Genomic DNA, 20,641 nt, shown 5'->3' on the forward strand with positions numbered 1-20,641 from the left:
GGTTAAGAATATTAAAGGTGGCTTCATCGCTCTTGTTTGATGAATATTCCTCCTTCACTGGCTGAACAGACATCACTGTCGAGAGCTAGCCAGCTATGACTAACTGATCCGGATTTTTTTTTAGCCAGCGCTATCGAATACATGTATTAAATTATTAAAAAACATTGGTGCAATAACTGTTGTAACCACCAGATGTCACCACTATCCTATAAATTGCAACTTTTTTAGATGGATATTTGGTTCCATGCTCATATCCAGGGTAAAGTATGAAACTGTATTGCAATTCGAATTATACTCAAGTTATATTTAACAAATGTCATTTTTACTTCACTACACATTCTGTTGAGTATTTTACCGCTGCGAACATGGATCCAAAAAAACTGATATACTGACCATGTCGAAGTCCATTCTGTACATTGCGTGCTACAACGTTACACTTTTTTCGAGTCGCGGTATTCCCGGAAGAGCACCGTAGACAAGCTCTGCCGCTCCCTCATCGCCATTCACAGGCGCGTTCTTCAGCGTACTAGGAGCAGAAAAAAGGTAAGGGCCAAGGAAAACAGTTTAGCAACTTCTCTTTCTTACCACCGTGTACAATTTAAACTAATTTATACTGTAAGGGTCGGTGCAATTGATGTAAATCACTCACCGGTGCAGTGAACGTTAGTTGGCTTGTAACTTAGTCTAGCTAGCCCACTTACACAACGCTAGTTGAATGATTGAGCATGTAGCAGTAGCTAACTTATTCAGACTTAATTAGCTACTCAGTATAGTTAAAAAAAACTGTTTCTGGTGTTGAATCTACTAGGATAAAATGCATTGGTTATATCTCCATTGTATTGAATTTTTGATGTCTTGTAAGTCCCCAAGTTACATTATGGGTTTTTATTAAAGTTGGCTCCTAGCTTTGAGGTTGTGAAGTCATTGAAAGAGCAACACGTATCCATCATTCATGTACAATGAACTGATTTAATTTCATTTTCTTCATTGTGAAGTAGTGCAAGTACAGTTTGTGGACCACGGCACTTTGCATGAACCTGTTTACATGTTTGTTTAGTATGAAGTCCGAAGGTGCACATGGGATCATGTCATCCTAAATTGCACGAGAGAATTATTAACCTCCGGCGCTCATTTAATTTGGAAGCTCTTCAAAAATCAACAGAATTATGTAGGCTAAATTGACTGGCATTTTCTGTATTCACTTCCTGGATCTAGCCTAAACTTACCTTATCACCCAATTTAACCGCAAAAGAGACAGGATAGACCTGATTCAGTCCAATTTTACCCACTTTGACACACTATACTTTGATATTTGTGATTAATTGTCTTTAGTAGCCTATAGATCGATGTCATTAGAGCGACAACTTGAGCACTAGCTAACACATCCTCAGCGTGTCATGCTCTCAAAAGTCGACGAGCTCGCTGAAGTTCACGGCTCTTCCTGATGCGAAGCTTCCCTTCCTGTGGCTGTGTGCGCGCGTGTGGTAGTTTCATGGCTGGACTTGGGACAGAAGTAGCACGTTTTTATTTGATAGAAGTTTTTATTTACTCTCAAAACCATGTTGGAACAAGTGGTTAATCTAGTGGATTAACCACTTTAGCAGTTAATCTACTGCTAATGCGTTATTTCTGGGGGCCAGGTACATATGGGAGTCTGGATGAGTTAAGCGTCCATCAAGTGTGCAAATCCGTGTGTGACAGAATATACCTGTGATATCCACGTTTCCGGAGGTATGGAGAAGCTTGATGAATAGTCTACTGTTCTCCCCTAGACAAAAGCCAGGCCAGGGGTCGATCTCTAAGAGTTGTTATCTCAGACTCTTTCTCTCTGTCTCTCTCTCTCCCCCCCCCCCCCTCTCCACCATGAAGTGTCACAACAGTCCTGACCCTGTTTCCTCTCAGACACTCTGAGGTTTCTGTCTCCTTAACAAACACACACACAAGCGGAATTATCATGTAGAAGGCAAAACAATTAGCTTGTCTGTGCTCTTGGGTCTAGCTCATTGTGCTTGCATGAGCCTTAATACCAGACCCCTATTCCCTTGGGGACTGCAGCCATGCTGTCCAGCTCCAGGAAGTGAATGCCTCCCGTTCTAGATCTTTCCGGTTTAGAGATACACCAATGGCCAGAGTGACGGACAGGGTTAGAATGTCGAATTTCGAGCTCTGGACAAGCCTGTGAAACTGAGTGAGTGTAGGTTAATAGCTTTGTTAAGAGGTCGTACGTTGGACCTGTTTATATCCGGTTATGTATATGTGGGAGGCCTACTTCCTCTCTGCACTCCCTGGTCACATCATGTCGTTTTATCAAGTGTCATATCCATCACGATGAGGGGGAGACGCTAGCAGCTTAACGAGAGGAACTACCTGCTTTGGCCACTCTACAGCAGGGTTGTTAGTTTGCTGCCTGGCTGGCTGGCTGACTGTTTAATGCCAGAGGCTTCGTCAACAAGTAGGTCCTGACCTTTCATGCACACACACGCATGAATACTGTTCGACTCCCCTGGAGTCGTTTTACCAGTTCTTTGTCAGACAGAGAAAATATCAGGAAACTATCGCTGTTGTATTTCATCTCCTGTTTCTCATCCTCTTTCATGATTGTCTTCCTTTACTATTCGCTGCTGTTTGTAGCTCTCTAACTGCCCCACCCTCTACAGCCTCTGCCCCAACCTCTGCCCCAGCCTCTGCCCCAACCTCTGCCCCAGCCTCTGCCCCACTCTCTACAGCCTCTGCCCCAACCTCTGCCCCACCCTCTACAGCCTCTGCCCCAACCTCTACAGCCTCTGCCCCACTCTCTACAGCCTCTGCCCCAACCTCTACAGCCTCTGCCCCAACCTCTGCCCCAGCCTCTGCCCCACCCTCTACAGCCTCTGCCCCAGCCTCTGCCCCACCCTCTACAGCCTCTGCCCCAACCTCTGCCCCAGCCTCTGCCCCACCCTCTACAGCCTCTGCCCCAACCTCTGCCCCAACCTCTGCCCCAGCCTCTGCCCCAGCCTCTGCCCCAGCCTATACAGCCTCTGCCCCACCCTCTACAGCCTCTGCCCCAACCTCTTCAGCCTCTGCCCCAACCTCTACAGCCTCTGCCCCAACCTCTGCCCCAGCCTCTGCCCCACCATCTACAGCCTCTGCCCCAACCTCTGCCCCAGCCTCTGCCCCACCCTCTACAGCCTATGCCCCAGCCTCTGCCCCAGCCTCTGCCCCAGCCTCTACAGCCTCTGCCCCACCCTCTACAGCCTCTGCCCCAACCTCTACAGCCTCTGCCCCAACCTCTACAGCCTCTGCCCCAACCTCTGCCCCAACCTCTACAGCCTCTGCCCCAACCTCTACAGCCTCTGCCCCAACCTCTGCCCCAGCCTCTGCCCCACCCTCTACAGCCTCTGCCCCAACCTCTGCCCCAGCCTCTGCCCCACCCTCTACAGCCTCTGCCCCAACCTCTGCCCCAGCCTCTGCCCCACCCTCTACAGCCTCTGCCCCAGCCTCTGCCCCAGCCTCTACAGCCTCTGCCCCACCCTCTACAGCCTCTGCCCCAACCTCTACAGCCTCTGCCCCAACCTCTGCCCCAGCCTCTGCCCCAGCCTTTACAGCCTCTGCTCCAGCCTCAGTCCCGGCCCCTGCCCCAGCCCAGCATGGGCTAAACAGTCGACATTACATCAAACCTGCTTGCCCTTCCAGCCAAACCCCACATCAGACAGACCTAAGGCTCAGAGAAGGGGCTTCAGCTCTGTGGAGGAAGGCTTACAGGTCATGTGGATGTGGATCGCACAGACAAGCCCTGAACCTCTCTCTGAAACCTCTGCATTAACACTCTGGGTTCAGTCCTCACTCGTTTCTCTGACTGATATGAGTCACCAAGCTCTCTGCACAGGAAGCAGGAAACTCCTTGTCATCCTGGTGAGATGCAGGCTGGGTGCTCTCCACTGTGCAGAGTGCACGGCAGTCTTCACACCGCATGTCACTGTGTCAGATATATGAATGCTATCATTTAGCAGGCGTTTTTTTCATCCAAAACGACGTGCAGAGGCTTGAACCTGGGACCTCTTGATCCACAGTCAGATGGGCTGCACTCGGTGTGTATGAGAAGACTGGTGCACTGCCAGAAGGTGGGTGTGGGTGGGTGTGTAAGAGAGAGCGCAGCAGATTCAGACCCAAGTGGATCTGCTTCATCATCCCAACCAGCTGCCAGATCAGTCATCTAAGATCACGCTGGACGATCTCACCCTAATCCTCCGAGGTGTCCCTTCATCTGTGTACTGCACATTCCTCCTGGCCTGTGATAGGCTGGGCTAATCACAGTATTAAACCCAGGCCTGCAGACGACCTGTGATTTCCCAATCCCCACTTCCTCTTTCTGGGCCAATAGTTGACTATCAGTCTCTCGGGTTGCCATGTTTCGTCACTAACAATCCCTCTTTTTGTGTTCAGAAGCTATCTTCTTTTAATAAGTCTGTCACAGCTAAACCAGCAGTGAGTCTATGTAATGAGAGATTCTCAGAAGCAAACTTGTCTCAGCCCTGTGTCTCCGACCAGACTCACCAGGACAGTGAGCGAGCAGAACTAAGATACTGGCTTCAATATCGTCCCTCAATGACATCACTGTCTTATCGTCATGAGAATGCTGTCTATCAAACATGCCACTGACAGGCCTGCTGGGGGTCGGGTGGGCTAAAAGATAGGAGCTATACTGACCTTCGTGAGGAGGTGACTGTTTTAAGAAGGTGATTTTAAAGAGAGTAGCTGCAGCTAGCTAGTAGCTAACTACCGAGCCGCACTGAACAGCACTTTATCTGTTCCTGTCCACGCTCCAGCCTGCAACACTGGTGTCCAGTCCATCCACAAACAGCCATTCAAGGACCCCACCCAGGGCTAAGAGGCCTTGCTGTCTGTGGAAGCCTGTGTCCCTCATGCTGATCCTCAGTCTCTCTGCCCCCTGTCAGAACACTCATGGAGGTTGTCATGGTAATCCCCAGAGGTGTCTCCCCTGACACCTTCAATCCCTGCTCCCTCAGACCTGATCACCCCCTAATCCCACCCCCCCTTAATCTGATTACTCAGATCGTTGCTAAGGAACAGGGCCTTAATCAGGTCTCAGGCCATAGCAGGATCTCTGTGTTGGGACTTCTACATCCCTGAGCCTGATAATCTCCCAGGGATGGAGGGGGGAGCTGGGCTGGGGGGGAAGTCACAGGGTCAAAGTTCAGACCCTGGCTTGATCAGACCAAGTTGGATACAGCACTGTTGACTAGTTGACATGGGGTGAGTTTGTTTTGTTAACCCGGGCTAAGACTGAGCTGATGGGAGAGGAGTCCAAACGGTGATCAAACCGTATACCCTTACCACGAAGCTTACACCCCTAACCCAAACACATGCCCAGGTTCAACCCCCGACCCCAGAACAAAGGAACTCATCTTAGTTTGGCATCCACAGTTCATGTGTTGGATGCTGTCAGTAGAGCTGTGACGTGTTACCATGTTGTCATGCTTTTTAAACAAGGCTGTGCAGAGTGAGGTTGCGGCTGAAAGGCGTCCATTGAGCTGCCTACAGGTCTGATTGTGTGGTCAGCTGACTGCCGGAGCAGCGTTAACGACTATGCATGGATACATGCTGCTTAACCCAGATGTGGCTACAGAGTATCAAGTTACACCAGTGTTTCCCACAGATTAAAAAACTATATGTGGCGGGGGGGGGGGGGGGGGGGGGGGGTCGAAATAATTCACAAAATCAACAACAACAAACAAATAATTTCTGCATATGCAGGTAGCGACGCTGCATACAGGGTGCTAAATAACTATTTAACTGGTCGGCTCCATGACGCCGGGTAAGTAGCTAGCTCTTGAAACTTCTCACCAAAAGAACGAAGGGGAACCTTCGATTAAGACATGTCCGTCGGTACCTAGCGAAAAGTAGCCTCAACTTTCCTAGACCTTTAGCTACGGCACTAATGCTGAAGGCTCGCTGATGTAGCTGTCGGTCTCACTAGAACGACGTATGCATTGTTGCTAACGTGTGCTGACGTAGTGACTGTGTGTGTATGTGAGAAAGACGCGTGCGTGAAAGAGACGGAGAGAGAGAGCAGGGAAAGGAAATGCAGCTGAACGAATACGCTGCGTGTTTTTACCTAAATAGCGATAAAAAAAATGTTTTACGAAACGCAATGTGTGGCGGCCGGTGTTGATTCTGTGGCGCACCGCCACAAATTAGTCTATGTGTGGGAAACACTGTACACATTGATAACACTGGGATGACATCATGGCCACAGGAGGAGGGAAGGAAGGAAGGAAGGGCGAGAGGGTGGGAGGGGAGGACAGGAGGGAGCCTAAATTCCAGAAAGTTGTCAAAGAAAAGTGTATTCTCCTTGAGACGGAAAACAATATTTGAACTCTGGTTTGTATTTGAACAACTGATTTATCAAACTAGATTAAGTTGAAGTATTTTGTGTTCCTTCTTAGACCGCACCCATTACTCACTATGGAGTTTGCTCAGTATCAATCTTGAGTGATTGTATCTAATGTTTGTTCTGCTGACTAAGATTTGGTCCTCACGCCTCTCATTTCTGACCTGGTCATCATTGTTGTCTGTCCTCAAGTATCCCCTTGCCCGGCCTCGCAGGCTGAGAAACGATTCAGCAAAGAACCACAAACAAGCTCCTGAGATTCGGAGGTTCTCTAAGGAGAGAGAGAAGAGGAGAGACGAATGCCTATCAACCTATTTCCGTCCTCCCACGCCTCAATCATAAACCACGCAACTCGCACACACACACACACACACATAGATATAGCTGAGATGCCAAAACACACAGTAGAAGAATGAACACAGTATTGAAGTAAAACAGGAATTTCTGCTTTTTATCGGAACGCCATAGAATGCGCTCCAGATGAAAAAATATGTTCTCCAAGCTAGTTCCTGATTGGCGGAGGGCCCAGTCCGTGTGTAATATGCAAAAGATACTGGAAAGAGAGAGAGAGAGAGAGAGAGAGAGAGAGAGAGAGAGAGAGAGAGAGAGAGAGAGAGAGAGAAATGGGGAGAGAGGAAGGAAAGAGGATGTTTATTGTGGCTGCAGGTTCATGACTGTCCTCAGGTGTGTGTGAGGCTGCCAGTTTGCAGGTGTGGGGGCCCAGGAATGCTTGTTTGCTGTGGTGGGATTTGATGAGCTGTTTCTGTCTTTGAGTCTCGCCTGTTAGCTTGTGGTTTCACCGCTAGCTGTGTTACCACTGTGGTCGTGCCTAGCTCACGTGGCACAACACGTGGCACGACGTCAAACGTGTGTGTGAGAGATGGAATCATGGAAACATTAGGCTTGTTGAGTAACTGTTCTCACACCTGAAGGCCCTGTGGTTTTATAGTGTTATTTTCTTTCACTTCTACTCTCTCTTTTGCTTCTACTCTCTCTCTCCTGAGAGTTTATCATTTTTGTTTTACCCTATTTTACTACCAAGCACCCCCCCCCACACACACACACACACACACACACACACACACACACACACACACACACACACACACAGAGCAAACACAATTATCAGTCTAATTTTAAAATACACTTTACACATAATGTGAGGGCTATGCCTGAAGTTTCATTTCCAATTGTTGGCAAGGTAGTTTCCTGTGTGCACACACACACTCACACACACAAATTTGCGTCATCCAGTCCATTGTTCTTTTGCTCTTCTGTGTGGTCAGATTAACAGATCCTCAGAGACTAACCGATTTCTCAGTTTATTTACACCGTAGTAATCTCTGCTCCTGTCTCGTTAGCTTGACCCAGCCTGGACTTCGGTTCCACTGCCAGGTGATTGAGTGTTTCTGCAGAGTTGCAGGCACGTAGCTGGAATAGTTTGAACACAAGAGGCCCAGAGGGGGAACTATGTTGAAAACTGCTGGATGCTGTACAGGTGTTCCAGCAGCTTTATAGGCCTTCTGCGCGCGCGAGTGTCTGTGTGTGTGTGTGTGTGTGGGGGGGGGGGGGTCATGGTGTTTGGAGGAGTGATGGAAGACCAGCCTGTCCTAATACTCTGTAGACTAGAGCCCCCGTATTCTAACAAGGCGTAAAAGCAATCTGGATAGGAAACTGCTACGCAGAGAGGAGAACCTATGATATTGTTGAGAGTATTTCCAGCAAGAGGTTTATTGAATCTCTCTCCTCTCTTGTCACCGTTAATGATGTCGCACTGGTCGATGTGGTTAACGTCATCCGGACGGACCAGTAAATGGGTGATTCTGCACAGCTGGAGGCAACTGGCGGCCATGTTAGCTAAATTATCTTAATTATCTTCCCTCGTTACCATTAACTGGGTTGGCGTTGCTTTCAACAGTCGCATGGCGAGTTTAAACTACGCTTGAGCCAAGCTAGCTGTGTCCTAAGATTAGCCTGCCTTTCCACTACACAACAATAGCAAGGCCAGACTCCAATACCAGCTAAGCTAGCTAACTTGATCTGTACTCTAAACATACATTAGCCAAGTTGGTTTCCTTTTATTGAGTTTGTGTGTAATTTATTCTGTGTGCTGTTTTTGTCTGTGTATCTAAACCCCGAGTACGTAACGTTTGAATTGAATGACGAGGTGGTCTAAATTAGCTAGCTTCCCCATACTTGTCTACCTACTTTAGCATAATAGGACAATAATAGAAATAGCAGGAGTTGTAGGAGGGATTAAGAAGTAGGAGGAAGGGAGGGAGGCCTGAAATTTAGATAAAGATCTGTAAATGGACCACCCGGCCTTATTCTTAGCGGGACTCTTGAATTCACAACCTGCTTACGGACACACAAACATCCACGTCCTTCTGAACTCCCTGGAGAATGGAGCGTGTGCGCGCCCTTCCGTGTGCATTCGTTTCAAGTCTGCTAGTGTTGAGCCAGGGGACCAGCCAAACTGAGTATATCCTGGGAAGGTCTGTCAACTACGGTTCTGTAGTCTGCCGGCGGCTACTTGTGACGATAAGTGCTATGACACGTTCCCACCTTGGGACTTAACGGGTGAATCCTTATGGTTTATAAGGGTAATGAATTTGAGCAGAGGGACTGCTGTTCGTTGTTCAATAAAGTCGGCAAAACATTGTTAACTCTCTTTTACAACTTAATATCTAAGGAGGGACAAAGTATAAAGAACTAACTGGAAAATATAATCTTACTGTCCTGTATCTGAAGGAAACTTGACAGACGTATTTAGTTAGTGATTGTTTTCGTAATATCCACCTATAGAACGTCAATGAGGCTCTGTTTAACACCAAGTTTTCTCTCTCTCTGTCTCTCTCTCTTTGTCTCACTCTCTCTTTGTCTCACTCTCTCTGTCTATCTTTCTACCACTCTCTCTTTACCTCTCTGTCTTTCTCTACTTCTCTCTCTCGCCCCTCCAGCAGGACACGATGGCGGAGCAGGAACCTACCCCTGAGCAGCTGGCAGCGTTGGCGGCAGCGAACGAGGAGGAGGGGGGGGTGAACTACAAGCCCCCCGCCCAGAAGAGCCTGGCAGAGATCCAGGAGCTGGACAAGGATGACGAGAGCCTGCGCAAGTACAAGGAAGCTCTGCTGGGGAACGCCCAGGCAGCTGCAGGTCAGTCTCACACACACACACACACACACACACACTCACACACAGGTGGAAGTATCTTGATGTAATCTCTCTGCTGTCATATTTTCTACTCTTTCAGCAGGCTCTCATTACACTGATGTGTGTGTCTGTGTCTGTGTGTGTGTGTAGTTATGAACTAGACATGTCCAGACTGAGACCACACCTCCAATGCTGGAGGCTTTGTTGATAACAAGCCAGATACACACACACACGCTGGGAAAGAGGTCAGGCTGGCAGTGTTCTTACTGTAGAACTATCAGGGACTCACCCTAGCCAGAGTAGCCAGGTTCGAGTCATCCAGCTGACCTTGGGGTCGTACCATTCACCCTCTGTGAACCTGTCACCTCCACAATGGCCTCTGGTTCAGATGAACGGGGTCATGGCCGTCCTGTGTTTGATGTCTCAAAACAGCCAGCCGACGTCTCAACATCCTGTAGTATAGTCAGATTACAGGTCAACAGGAGATGGCTGTGTGTTGAGGTGATCTGTGGTACAGGTGACCTCTGTTTTAATTGTGTCCTGTGTGTGTGTCTCAGTAGACCCCAGCGCCCCCAACGTGCAGGTGACCCGCCTGACCCTGATGTGTGAGACCGCCCCCAACCCCCTGACCCTTGACCTCCAGGGTGAGTAGCCAGCTAGCTCTCTCTCTCTCTCTCCTTTTCATCTGCATCCATTTCTTTTTCTTTCTGTGTTATTTCTGTTTCTCTCTTCATTTTTTCCCCTCTCTCCCACCTCCCCTCTTCTCCTTTCCCTCTCCCTCTCCTCCCCCTTGCCTCTTCTCTTTCCCTCTCCTCCCCCTTCTTTCCCCTCCTTCCTCTCCATCTCCCTCTCTCCCATCTCTCTCCCTCCTCCCCCTGATCCACGGTCTACTCTGGGAGGTGAAGGGGTGTGTAAACCCTTCCTTGACAGGGGGAACACGAGCACAGCTCATATGTTCCACATGAAAGCATTGGGAGGTTGGAACCAAAGAGTCCAGATGTGGTAGCAGGGCTACACAGCCTCAGATCCTCAGGGTCAAACAGCCTCAGATCCTCAGGGTCAAACAGCCTCACATCCTCAGGGCTACACAGCCTCATATCCTCAGGGTCAAACAGCCTCACATCCTCAGGGCTACACAGCCTCAAATCCTCAGGGTCAAACAGCCTCAGATCCTCAGGGTCAAACAGCCTCACATCCTCAGGGCTACACAGCCTCATATCCTCAGGGTCAAACAGCCTCACATCCTCAGGGCTACACAGCCTCAAATCCTCAGGGTCAAACAGCCTCAGATCCTCAGGGTCAAACAGCCTCACATCCTCAGGGCTACACAGCCTCATATCCTCAGGGTCAAACAGCCTCACATCCTCAGGGTCAAACAGCCTCACATCCTCAGGGCTACACAGCCTCATATCCTCAGGGTCAAACAGCCTCACATCCTCAGGGCTACACAGCCTCAAATCCTCAGGGTCAAACAGCCTCAGATCCTCAGGGTCAAACAGCCTCACATCCTCAGGGCTACACAGCCTCATATCCTCAGGGTCAAACAGCCTCACATCTTCAGGGCTACACAGCCTCATATCCTCAGGGTCAAACAGCCTCATATCCTCAGGGTCAAACAGCCTCAGATCCTCAGGGTCAAACAGCCTCAGATCCTCAGGGTCAAACAGCCTCACATCCTCAGGGCTACACAGCCTCATATCCTCAGGGTCAAACAGCCTCACATCCTCAGGGCTACACAGCCTCATATCCTCAGGGTCAAACAGCCTCATATCCTCAGGGTCAAACAGCCTCATATCCTCAGGGTTAAACAGCCTCATATCCTCAAGGTCAAACAGCCTCACATCCTCAGGGTCGAACAGCCTCATATCCTCAAGGTCAAACAGCCTCATATCCTCAGGGTCAAACAGCCGGGACAATGTGCTCAATTTGACCCCTTGTGTCACCTAGGGTCAAAATATGAATGATGAAACACGTACATTACCTTTTGCATATTTGTACTTATTGCTCAATGCTCATGGTCACTGACATGGGACCTGCTTTGGGTAACGTAATGCATTACAGTGGATTGCAAGATCAGCTGGATTTGGATATATGCTACATAGTTGGTTGTCATAGAATTTCATTGACTTGAACAGATTTAAAAATAACTAATTGTGTGGCAACGTGCGAACGATCGCAAAGACAGATGGTTTGTTTTAGTGACAGTTGACTGTTTTAAGGAGTGACAGTTGACTTATGTTAACATTCAAATTTCTGTTGTGATGATGTTGTTTCAACCTTGATATATCCAGCCTGGCCTGTGGCTCGTGAAATGTTCTAGAACTTAAGAACTATCCAAACATGCAAGTTACCAAACATTCCAAGGACATTATAAAACATTCGGATGACATTGATGAAAGTGGATTAAGCTGTCTTGGCAGATTTTAGTTTTTCTAGCTCGTCTCTCCTCGGCCCTGCTAACACAAGCCCCTGGCAGGCAGGCCTGCAGTGTGACCTGCTTTGGGGACGGGTCATTGAGAATGGAATTGTTTTTATTGAAGGTTGTTAGTGAGGTGTTTCCTGTGCTGGGATGTTAGGAGGCTGTCCTGGCGTCACACTGCCCTCATCCCACACACCCCTGCTTGAACGTTACAGTGAATCTGGTTTACTAGAGGAGCTGTCCTTGCCTCCACCTGGTGGACGTACCTGTAACTGCAGACACTTAACTGTACATGTGGGGTTTGAAGGCTTTGACTGACACCTGATGCTTTCTGTTCTCCATCCCCCACTTTCTTTTGTGTTTTCTCCAACTCTCCTTTTTCTCCACCCTCCCTCTCCTCTCATTATTTCTTGATTGCGCTTTCTCTCTCTGTCTGTCTGTCTGTCTGTCTGTCTGTCTGTCTGTCTGTCTGTCTGTCTGTCTGTCTCAGGTGATCTGGAGGCCTTTAAGAAGCAGTCGTTTGTGCTGAAGGAGGGAGTGGAGTACAGGATAAAGATAAGCTTCAAGGTGAGCTGCCTGCTCTGGGCCCTGGGTGCTTGGTCCGGTGGGATCTGGATAGTTCCGGTTCTGATCAGAACTGTTTCTGCTTCCTCATTCCTCAGGTGAACAAGGAGATCGTTTCTGGGTTAAAGTACGTCCAGCACACCTACAGAAAAGGAGTGAGGAGTAAGTTCTACAGCCAGCCCTCTCTCTCTCTCTCTCTCTGCCTCTCTCTGCCTCTCTCTCTGTCTCTCCCTCTGACTCCCTCTCTATGTCTCTCACCCTCTCTCTCTTTCTCTCCCTCTCCATCCCTCTCCCCCCCCTCCCCCTCTCTGTCTCTCCCTCTCTCTCGCTCTCATTTTGGAAGGTTTAACACATGTAGATTGACTCCTGTCCCCTCGTGTCCTCCCCTAGTTGATAAGTCGGACTACATGGTGGGCAGCTACGGCCCTCGGCCCTCTGAGTACGACTTCCTGACTCCGCTGGAGGAGGCCCCTAAGGGCATGCTGGCCCGCGGCACCTACAACATCAAGTCCAAGTTCACCGACGACGACAAGCACGACCACCTCTCCTGGGAGTGGAACCTCAACATCAAGAAGGACTGGAAGGACTGAGACCGCTGCATTTGCCCTCCCTCCCTCCATCTTTCTCCCCTTGAGATGAGAGGTGGAGAACTCTTCTCTCTACCTCCTCATCTTTTATCTATCCCCTCTTTCCTTCTCTTCTTTCTTTTTCCTTCTTTTCATTATTTTGGGATTCTCGATCGATGCCGTTGATAAAGTGATGAAGGGTCTTGCTCTCTCCGTCCATCCCTCTTTCGCCCCTTCATCCCTCATTCACCCCTTCATCCCTCATTCACCCCTTCATCCTCTCATTCCCATCACTTCATCATTCCATTTCTTTTCTTATTTTATTCCTTTTCTAATGAGTATCGAGTCTTGACAATATATTTGTATGGAGACGGCAAACAATGTTCTCAATCATGGTTTTGTGTGTTGACTTGTTTGTATATAAAAGTACAAAGAACAAAAACACTTAAAAAGAAAAAAGATTCATCTGTTGATGCTCTTTATATGAATATTCCTGGAGTTTAGATTTGTGAATTTCATTGTCCTTTTCTCTTTCATTCCCTTTTTCAGTTTTGCCTACCTGTTTGTCTGAATTTTATATATGACCATGTTCTGCCTTAGAGTAGTAACCATGGGCAATGCTGTTGTTGACCCATGTCCATGGTAACTAGTTCTAGAACCTGTCTGTGGATGCTATGATTGAACGTTATCCGGCCTCTTGTACAGAAACACTTGAGTTTCACACCTGTGGCTGTTTTGTACTGATGTTATCTCTAGCCAATCAGAGGCCCTCTAGCACCCTGGTCACGGTGTGAGCGGGACTTCCCCTCCCTCATCCTGAAGCCTTGTGGCCTTTGGTGGAATCTCAGCAGACAGTCCTTGATTCCTTCCCCCACCACCTGCTTCCTTATCTCTGTTCAAACCATCAGAAGAGAGGGACTGAGGGGAGGATGCAAGGAGGGAGTGTTGAGGCTCAGCCCAGTTGTAGCTGGTATAGTCACCTAGCTAGAGCCTTTACAGTCCTGACAGACCAGGAAGCAGTGAGACATGAGGTTAGATCACTGCACCACTAGGCAACTAGGAACCAGAGGACACCGGTTTTATAACCTGGTGTCACCGAGGAGGGTGGAGTTAGTACCTTTTCAAACTTATATAGCTCAAAAACAGGGTAAACCCCACCCATGGGGGCTGGACCGTGACACCTAGTGGTAGCCCTTATTCTCTGGGGGTGTAATTCCACCAGATGGTTTTGTTGATGACTGTTATGTCACTGTTTGATCACATTGCTAGCTACATTGTTCATGTTAAGGACCTGGCTCACATTGACCACATCTATTTTGGTCAAATGTCATCTAACCAGACATCAGTGTTGTCAGGTGACCCAGACTGCCTCAGAAGATAGTTAGGTGTGTGTGTGTCTCATCTGGGCTGTGAGGAATTCCACACGATGGCTGTCCCAGAACTGACCTTTATTCCCCCTCTGCTGTAGAACATCCATCAATGTCTGTGCCTTTTTATATAACAGCTCCCATCTCCACACACACACACACAGGCCTGGGCTGTACTCTACACCTCTATCCCTCTGAGGTGACAGACATCAGATACCAGGAGAGGTGTTAGCTACAGTGTGTTGAGTGTCCCCAGTTTGAACTTTGACCCCCGCGTAAATACGCACAGGCCTGTACTTCACCCAGGCCCTCTCCAGGCTTCATATTTGTATACACTCCAGCGTCATGGTGACGTGTCCCGTAGTTCAGCTAGTTAGGGGGCGGTCTCACAGTACACCAAATCAGGTGTCCATGACAATGTTAACAATGTTTCCTCTGGTTGGGATTCTGTCTGTGTATACGTTGTGTGTTTGTATCAGCTGGCAGATGTCTGCTCACCGTGTCGACAATAAAGTGTTGAGACCCGAACAGCTGCCTGTGTCCTCATTCTGTCCTGTCCCAGAGACAGACCGAGGGTTGGTGAAGGCAAAGGACAGGACGGGAGCTTCACAGTGCAAATTATACAATGATAATCGGGGGGGTCAACTTCTTTACCAGGGCGTAAAGTAATATTTACAATTACAGGTATGAACGATATATAAATGTATCGACCCCCCCCCCCCCCCCGACCTGTTGTTTTTACCTCTTTTGGGGGGGTCCAAGTCTTAATTAGGGGGGTCAAGCCCCCTGTAATTCAAACCCTGGGTAGCTCTAACTATAACAATAAATAATTGCGTCCACAACCTCTGCGATTACCTTCTCTGCCATGTCATCAGCAAGACATTTACACGTTAAAAAACAGAAAAAAAATTAAAGCCTCAGAAATTCAAATACCGTAGATCAAAATTCAGGCTGCTCAAATTCGAATGGTGAAATTTAGATCCCTAAAATCTGATTGCAACATCCGGGTACAGTACTGCTGCCTCAGCCAGACCGGACGTTTTTTGTTTGTTTTTTGTTTTTGAAAATATTTGTTCAACCTTTCGAAACTTGTTTTCACCACAACACAACAACAAAAGGTTTCTAGTATTTTCATATATAATCTTAGAAAATATTTGTTCAACCTCTCGAAAATGTTTTTGAAACCTTTCAAAACATATATCCAAAAAAGCAATTCAGTGACATCCCAAAAAATTCTGATTGCAACATCTGGGATACCAAGGTATAGCTGCCTCAGATCCTATGCAAAACATTTTTACATATAAACATTTCAATTTTAAAGAGGTGAATTCAAAACCAACTTCCATGCCTCTTTAATTTGAGTGAAAAAGTCAGCAGTTCAGCTTTTTAAACATGAATATCTGTACTTCTACTTGAGTGGACGAGGTGTGCATTTTTGCCTCTGGTTAAATACAGGGTCTAACATTTACACACATACACAGCCCAACGATATTCCAGACAGTTTTATTGAACAAAATGTTAAAGCACGTTTAGTACCATGACTCATTAATGGTCCACCCCCCAAAAACCTGTAGATTTATGTGACGTTTTGACTTTAAAAGTATTTAAGCATAGACATGAGGTTTGGCAGCTGGCATCCCTGACTGTGTGTTCGAAACAAACATCTCCTCAGCGAAGTTATATGGGACTTCATTGCGCTTTAACACATTGTAAAACGTAGAGGTTGTATGTTTAGTACGCTAGGGCATCCCAGATGGGTGGAGTAAAAATAAATTGGGCTATTGACTCTACCTTTAGTCAAAATGTCAATTGAAGCTTATGAAACAATGTGTAAATCTGCAGTACTTGCACAGAACATATAAATTAATAGCTTAGTTGGCTGTGGACGTAAAACAGTGCATTTGGCATCGTCAACACTGCTCGGCCATCTTGAAGGCAAGGAGTCCTAAATGGACATTTATCGCCACTAAACAAACAAGCTTAAACATACCAGAGGCTTAAGTATGTTTAAGTATAAATAATTTGGTTAATTACATCAAGCATCACATCCTATCAATTCAACTTTTGTGCAACTAGAATTACGTTTCGGCAAGATTAAGTGATTATTTGTTTGTTACTAGGTTACAGTTCCATGCGTCATTCTCATGCCTAGAGAGGCAGCTAGACAAGGAGCAGCGATCGTCAGCTGTCGTGACAGTCAGTGTTCAGACTACCATAACATGGCCCCCACCACTGGCACAAACACACATCAGTGTTTGTTTACCTACATTTTAAACAGCTCACTCCGGAACCACTAGTTTCTCTTAGTTGTGTTTTAAATATTTAGCAGGATTGTCTCATTAGCTGTCTTCATAAACAACATTAGATCAACAAACAAGGCTTGGAGTGTGGCAGTTCAGACATACAGGGTTTATGACATCATCAACATTGGAGGGAAAATCAAAATCCCTTCCTCCCTTCCTCCCTCCCTCCCTCCCTTCCTTCCTTCCTTCCTTCCTTCCTTCCTTCCTTCCTTCCTTCCTTCCTTCCTTCCTTCCTTCCTTCCTTCCTTCCTCCCTCCCTCTCTTCCTTCCTTCCTTCCTTCCTTCCTTCCTTCCTTCCTTCCTTCCTTCCTTCCTTCCTTCCTTCCTTCCTTCCTTCCTTCCTTCCTTCCTCCCTCCACCTGGCTTTCAGTGCTTGCAGCCACAGACAGGAAGTGATGTCACACCACTAGGCGCGATCACTCTGTTGAGCCGGGGGACTGCACAGCATAGTGCTATTTTAACACCAGGAGCCGTTCTCTGGATTCACCTCATGAGCGTGGACCTAAGCATATAAACACTCGACGACTAAAGTGAACACGCCTGGTGTTAAAAGAGCACTTTAAAATATGCTGTGTGTGGAGGGAGGCCAGCTAGGGGGAGATGTTCCTGGTCTTTGATTGGCTTGTGTGTCTACCTCTCCTTCGTGTTCATCCTGGAGAGAGCGAGAGATCAGTTTACTTGCTGGTCTTCCTGTGATCTCTCCCCTGATCCTCCTTCTTGCTGGCCTTCCTTCCTTTGCTGGAGTTGATGTCTCTCTTGGTCTTCTGCAGCCGGGAGAAGATCTCCTTGAACAGGGCCTTGTACTCTGGTGCGTTCTGGCCCAGCCTCTTGTCCACCTGCTCCACCTGCAAATTTAAGTCAGTATCAAGCGTTATTTCAATTCTGTAGTTAGCTCACTAACTCGACCACACCGACACACTAAACCTAAAACCCAACATGCTGAATCCTAACCTCCTAACCTTCCTGACAGTACATACCAAACCTACATTCTAACCCAACCATCCTACATATGAACTGCAGACACACACATGCTACATCTGCAGAAACACTCATCCAGACGGCCTCCACTCGCCTGTCTGCTGATGCCCTCCAGGGCCTCAGGAGTGGAGGGTGTCTGGGGCGGGGTGGGGGGTCCTCCGGTGGCTCCCAGAGACCCAGGAGAGGGCCCCGCGCTGGGCATGATGCACTCTCTCATGGAGGGGTCCCTGGACACGGGCCTGGAGGTCTGGACGCCGGCGTGACACAGGCTCTCCTCGTGACGACGGCACTTCCCCAGGAGCTCCTCGTACCTGGGGGCAGACGGGGTCAGGTGGGGCAGACGGGGTCAGGTGGGGCAGACGGGGTCAGGTGGGGCAGACGGGGTCAGGTGGGGCAGGTAGGGACTGTAATACAGGTGTGAGAGGTGAGGACTGTTATGCAGGTGTGAGAGTGAGAGAGCAGGACTGTAATACAGGTGTGAGAGTGAGAGAGCAGGACTGTAATACAGGTGTGAGAGAGCAGGACTGTAATGCAGGTGTGAGAGTGAGAGGAGACGACTGTAATGCAGGTGTGAGAGTGAGAGAGCAGGACTGTAATGCAGGTGTGAGAGTGAGAGGAGAGGACTGTAATGCAGGTGTGAGAGTGAGAGAGCAGGACTGTAATGCAGGTGTGAGAGTGAGAGGAGAGGACTGTAATACAGGTGTGAGAGTGAGAGAGCAGGACTGGAATGCAGGTGTGAGAGTGAGAGGACTGGACTGCAGGTGAGGGTGAAGCAGCACTTACTTCTCCAGCAGGGCGTGGTACTGCTCGTCCACCTCCCTCAGGATGGACATCCCGCGCTTACGGACGCCGTTGGCGTGGAGCGCATAGCTGCCCTGCCTCCGCCCCGACGCGTCCCGCGCCGAGATGGCGTTGAGGGCAGTGTCGCTGCAACTCTTCCTCACCTGCCCTCCTCCCCCCCCCTGGCCTCCCCCCTCCCCCGCCTCCCCTCCCCCCCCCCTCCTCCTCGGGAGTGTCGGTTTCCGGGGCGTTGCTCAGCAACGTCTGCTCCAGCCCCTCCCCCTCCAAGAGACAGAGGCGGGACTTGCGCAGCTGCTGCATCTCCTCTAGCTCCGCCTCCAGCTCCTGCACGCGTAGCTGGCATCCCTCGGCCCCCAGGAGGCGCTGTTCCAGACGCTCAAACTCCTGCAGGACCGCCGAGCACTCCCGCTCCGCCCCCTCGCGCCGCCCGCGCTCCAACGCCATGGTGGCGCGCAGCGAGGAGACCACGCCCCTCAGGCGGTCGTTCTCCTCGTCCAGGGGGCGGCGGTCTGAGGACGCCAGGTCCACGCTGCCCGGGTTGGCCAATAGGAAGCCATCCTCGTATCTGGAGGAGAAACAGCAGGGTGGGTTACAAGCTTTAGAGATAGTGATGTTCTTGGTCACATGTTAACCCATGTGATCACAGTGCTGGAGTGGAGGGTCACAGCGTGTAGAGCAGGGTCTGTGGGGGTTTGGGTGAGTTTGTTTCGTACCGGGGTGCGGTGCAGAGCTCTTTGATGCAGGGGAAGGAGTGTACAGTCTTCCTCCTCTCTCTCTTCTCTCTGCGAACCCGCAGCTCCTCCAGGGTCCTAAGCTCCTCCACTCTGGCTGTCAGAGTCTCCACCTGGCTGTGCAGCGTCTCCATGGTGCCTGTCAACCTGGGCGCACACACACACAAAACAAACGTACCCAGGCATACACATACAAAAAATCTGAAATTTGGCTAGGTAGATTAAAGGTCTAGGTTGTCCGGTTACATAACCAGCTAGGTACCATTCCTGTATGTTTCTACTGATCCAGTATTACACCAGAGGAATGAGGTTATATTCATTGTGAACAGTGAGAGCCATTCACATACTAAGCCTGTTAGCTTCTCAACCAAAAAGGACTGAGCTGAAAGTCCTAAGGAAACACATTAACGTTTGCAACTGCAAAACTTGTGCAAACTTAGAGAGTTAGAGAGTGTGTGTGTGTCTGGATGTTCAAGTGTGTAGGTGTGTCTGCAGTGTGTATGTGTGTCTGCAGTGTGTGTGTGTCTGCAGTGTGTGTGTGTGTGTGTTCACCTGTCGATCTTCTGCTGAGAGGTCTTGCTCTCCAGCACCAGCTTCTCGTTGGTGATCTCCAGCTCCCTGGCAGTCACGTCCAGCTGCTCGTACACTTTAGCATGCTGCTCGTTCATCTCCCTCAGCATCTCCAGCTGCTTGGACATGTACTGCACACACACACACACACACAGCTAGATATCACACTGAGCCATGGCTGCAGGAGGGATGACAACTAGGGTAAGGGTTAGGGAGAAGGCACTAACACACAAGCACTCAGATTCTCTCCTTTCTTTTTAACTCTCTCCCTCTCTCTCTCTGTCTCTCTCTCTCTTTCCCTCTCTCTCTCTCTCTCTCTCTCTCTCTCTCTCTCTCTCTCTCTCTCTCTCTCTCTCTCTCTCTCTCTCTCTCTCCCTCTCTCTCTCCGTCTCTCTCTCTCTTTCCCTGTCCCTCTCTCTCTCTCTCCCTCTCTCACTTTCCCTCTCTCTCTCTCACTCTCCCTCTCCCTCTCTCTCAGTACGGGTGACTGAGTAAGCAGAGCTGCTGTTTTGTCTCATCACTGCTGCTCTAATTGACTTAGTGATGCCGGGCAGAGAGGCCAGGAGAGCAGGAGGAGAGTGCTGCACTGATTGATCAGTAATTGCATCCTCAGCTGTTTGAAACACACACATCCGCAAAGCACCAGACGGATGTTTTGACTTCGATGGCGGAAGTCATAACTAACACACCCAAACACTAACACACCCAAACACGCACGCACACACACACGCACACTGTTGTGTACCTCGATCTCCTGCACCTGGTCCTCGTTGGTGATGTACATCTGCTGCAGGGAAT

General features: G+C 48.9%; 2 protein-coding genes across 4 annotated transcripts in view; one reads left to right on the forward strand and one right to left on the reverse strand.

Annotated features, from left to right (window-relative positions):
* Positions 1-456: 456 nt before the first annotated feature.
* arhgdia (Rho GDP dissociation inhibitor (GDI) alpha) lies at positions 457-14,990 on the forward strand. 3 transcript variants are annotated; one of them, XM_047019952.1, is made up of 6 exons: positions 457-543; positions 9,355-9,547; positions 10,102-10,188; positions 12,454-12,530; positions 12,626-12,689; positions 12,918-14,990. In XM_047019952.1, exons 2-6 carry the CDS (start codon positions 9,361-9,363, stop codon positions 13,115-13,117), a joined length of 615 nt encoding a protein of 204 aa, XP_046875908.1. In that variant the 5' UTR covers positions 457-543; positions 9,355-9,360; the 3' UTR covers positions 13,118-14,990. The 3 variants fall into 3 exon arrangements, with proteins under 3 accessions (XP_046875908.1, XP_046875907.1, XP_046875909.1); XM_047019951.1 differs by having other exon boundaries at positions 459-543; positions 9,352-9,547; XM_047019953.1 differs by having other exon boundaries at positions 459-543; positions 9,352-9,547; positions 10,105-10,188.
* Positions 14,991-17,102: 2,112 nt separating this feature from the next.
* Positions 17,103-20,641, reverse strand: part of cdr2l (cerebellar degeneration-related protein 2-like) — a 6,635-nt gene continuing 3,096 nt past the window's right edge. Inside the window, 7 exon segments of the mRNA XM_047019511.1 lie at positions 17,103-17,608; positions 17,836-18,052; positions 18,525-18,734; positions 18,736-19,107; positions 19,256-19,420; positions 19,826-19,974; positions 20,589-20,641. The exon segment at positions 20,589-20,641 is cut by the window's right edge and continues 60 nt beyond it. Coding sequence (XP_046875467.1) covers positions 17,438-17,608; positions 17,836-18,052; positions 18,525-18,734; positions 18,736-19,107; positions 19,256-19,420; positions 19,826-19,974; positions 20,589-20,641 — 1,337 coding nt within the window. The 3' untranslated portion in view covers positions 17,103-17,437.

The sequence above is a fragment of the Hypomesus transpacificus genome, chromosome 4 (assembly GCF_021917145.1).
Source record: "Hypomesus transpacificus isolate Combined female chromosome 4, fHypTra1, whole genome shotgun sequence".
Taxonomy (NCBI): Eukaryota; Metazoa; Chordata; class Actinopteri; order Osmeriformes; family Osmeridae; genus Hypomesus; species Hypomesus transpacificus.

Excerpts from the sequence above, each read along its gene's own strand:
- arhgdia (XM_047019952.1), top strand. The coding sequence starts at position 9,361 with ATGGCGGAGCAGGAACCTACCCCTGAGCAGCTGGCAGCGTTGGCGGCA. Across the intron at positions 10,189-12,453 it reads CCTGACCCTTGACCTCCAGG|GTGATCTGGAGGCCTTTAAG; the intron begins GTGAGTAGCCAG and ends TGTCTGTCTCAG. Across the intron at positions 12,690-12,917 it reads CTACAGAAAAGGAGTGAGGA|TTGATAAGTCGGACTACATG; the intron begins GTAAGTTCTACA and ends GTCCTCCCCTAG.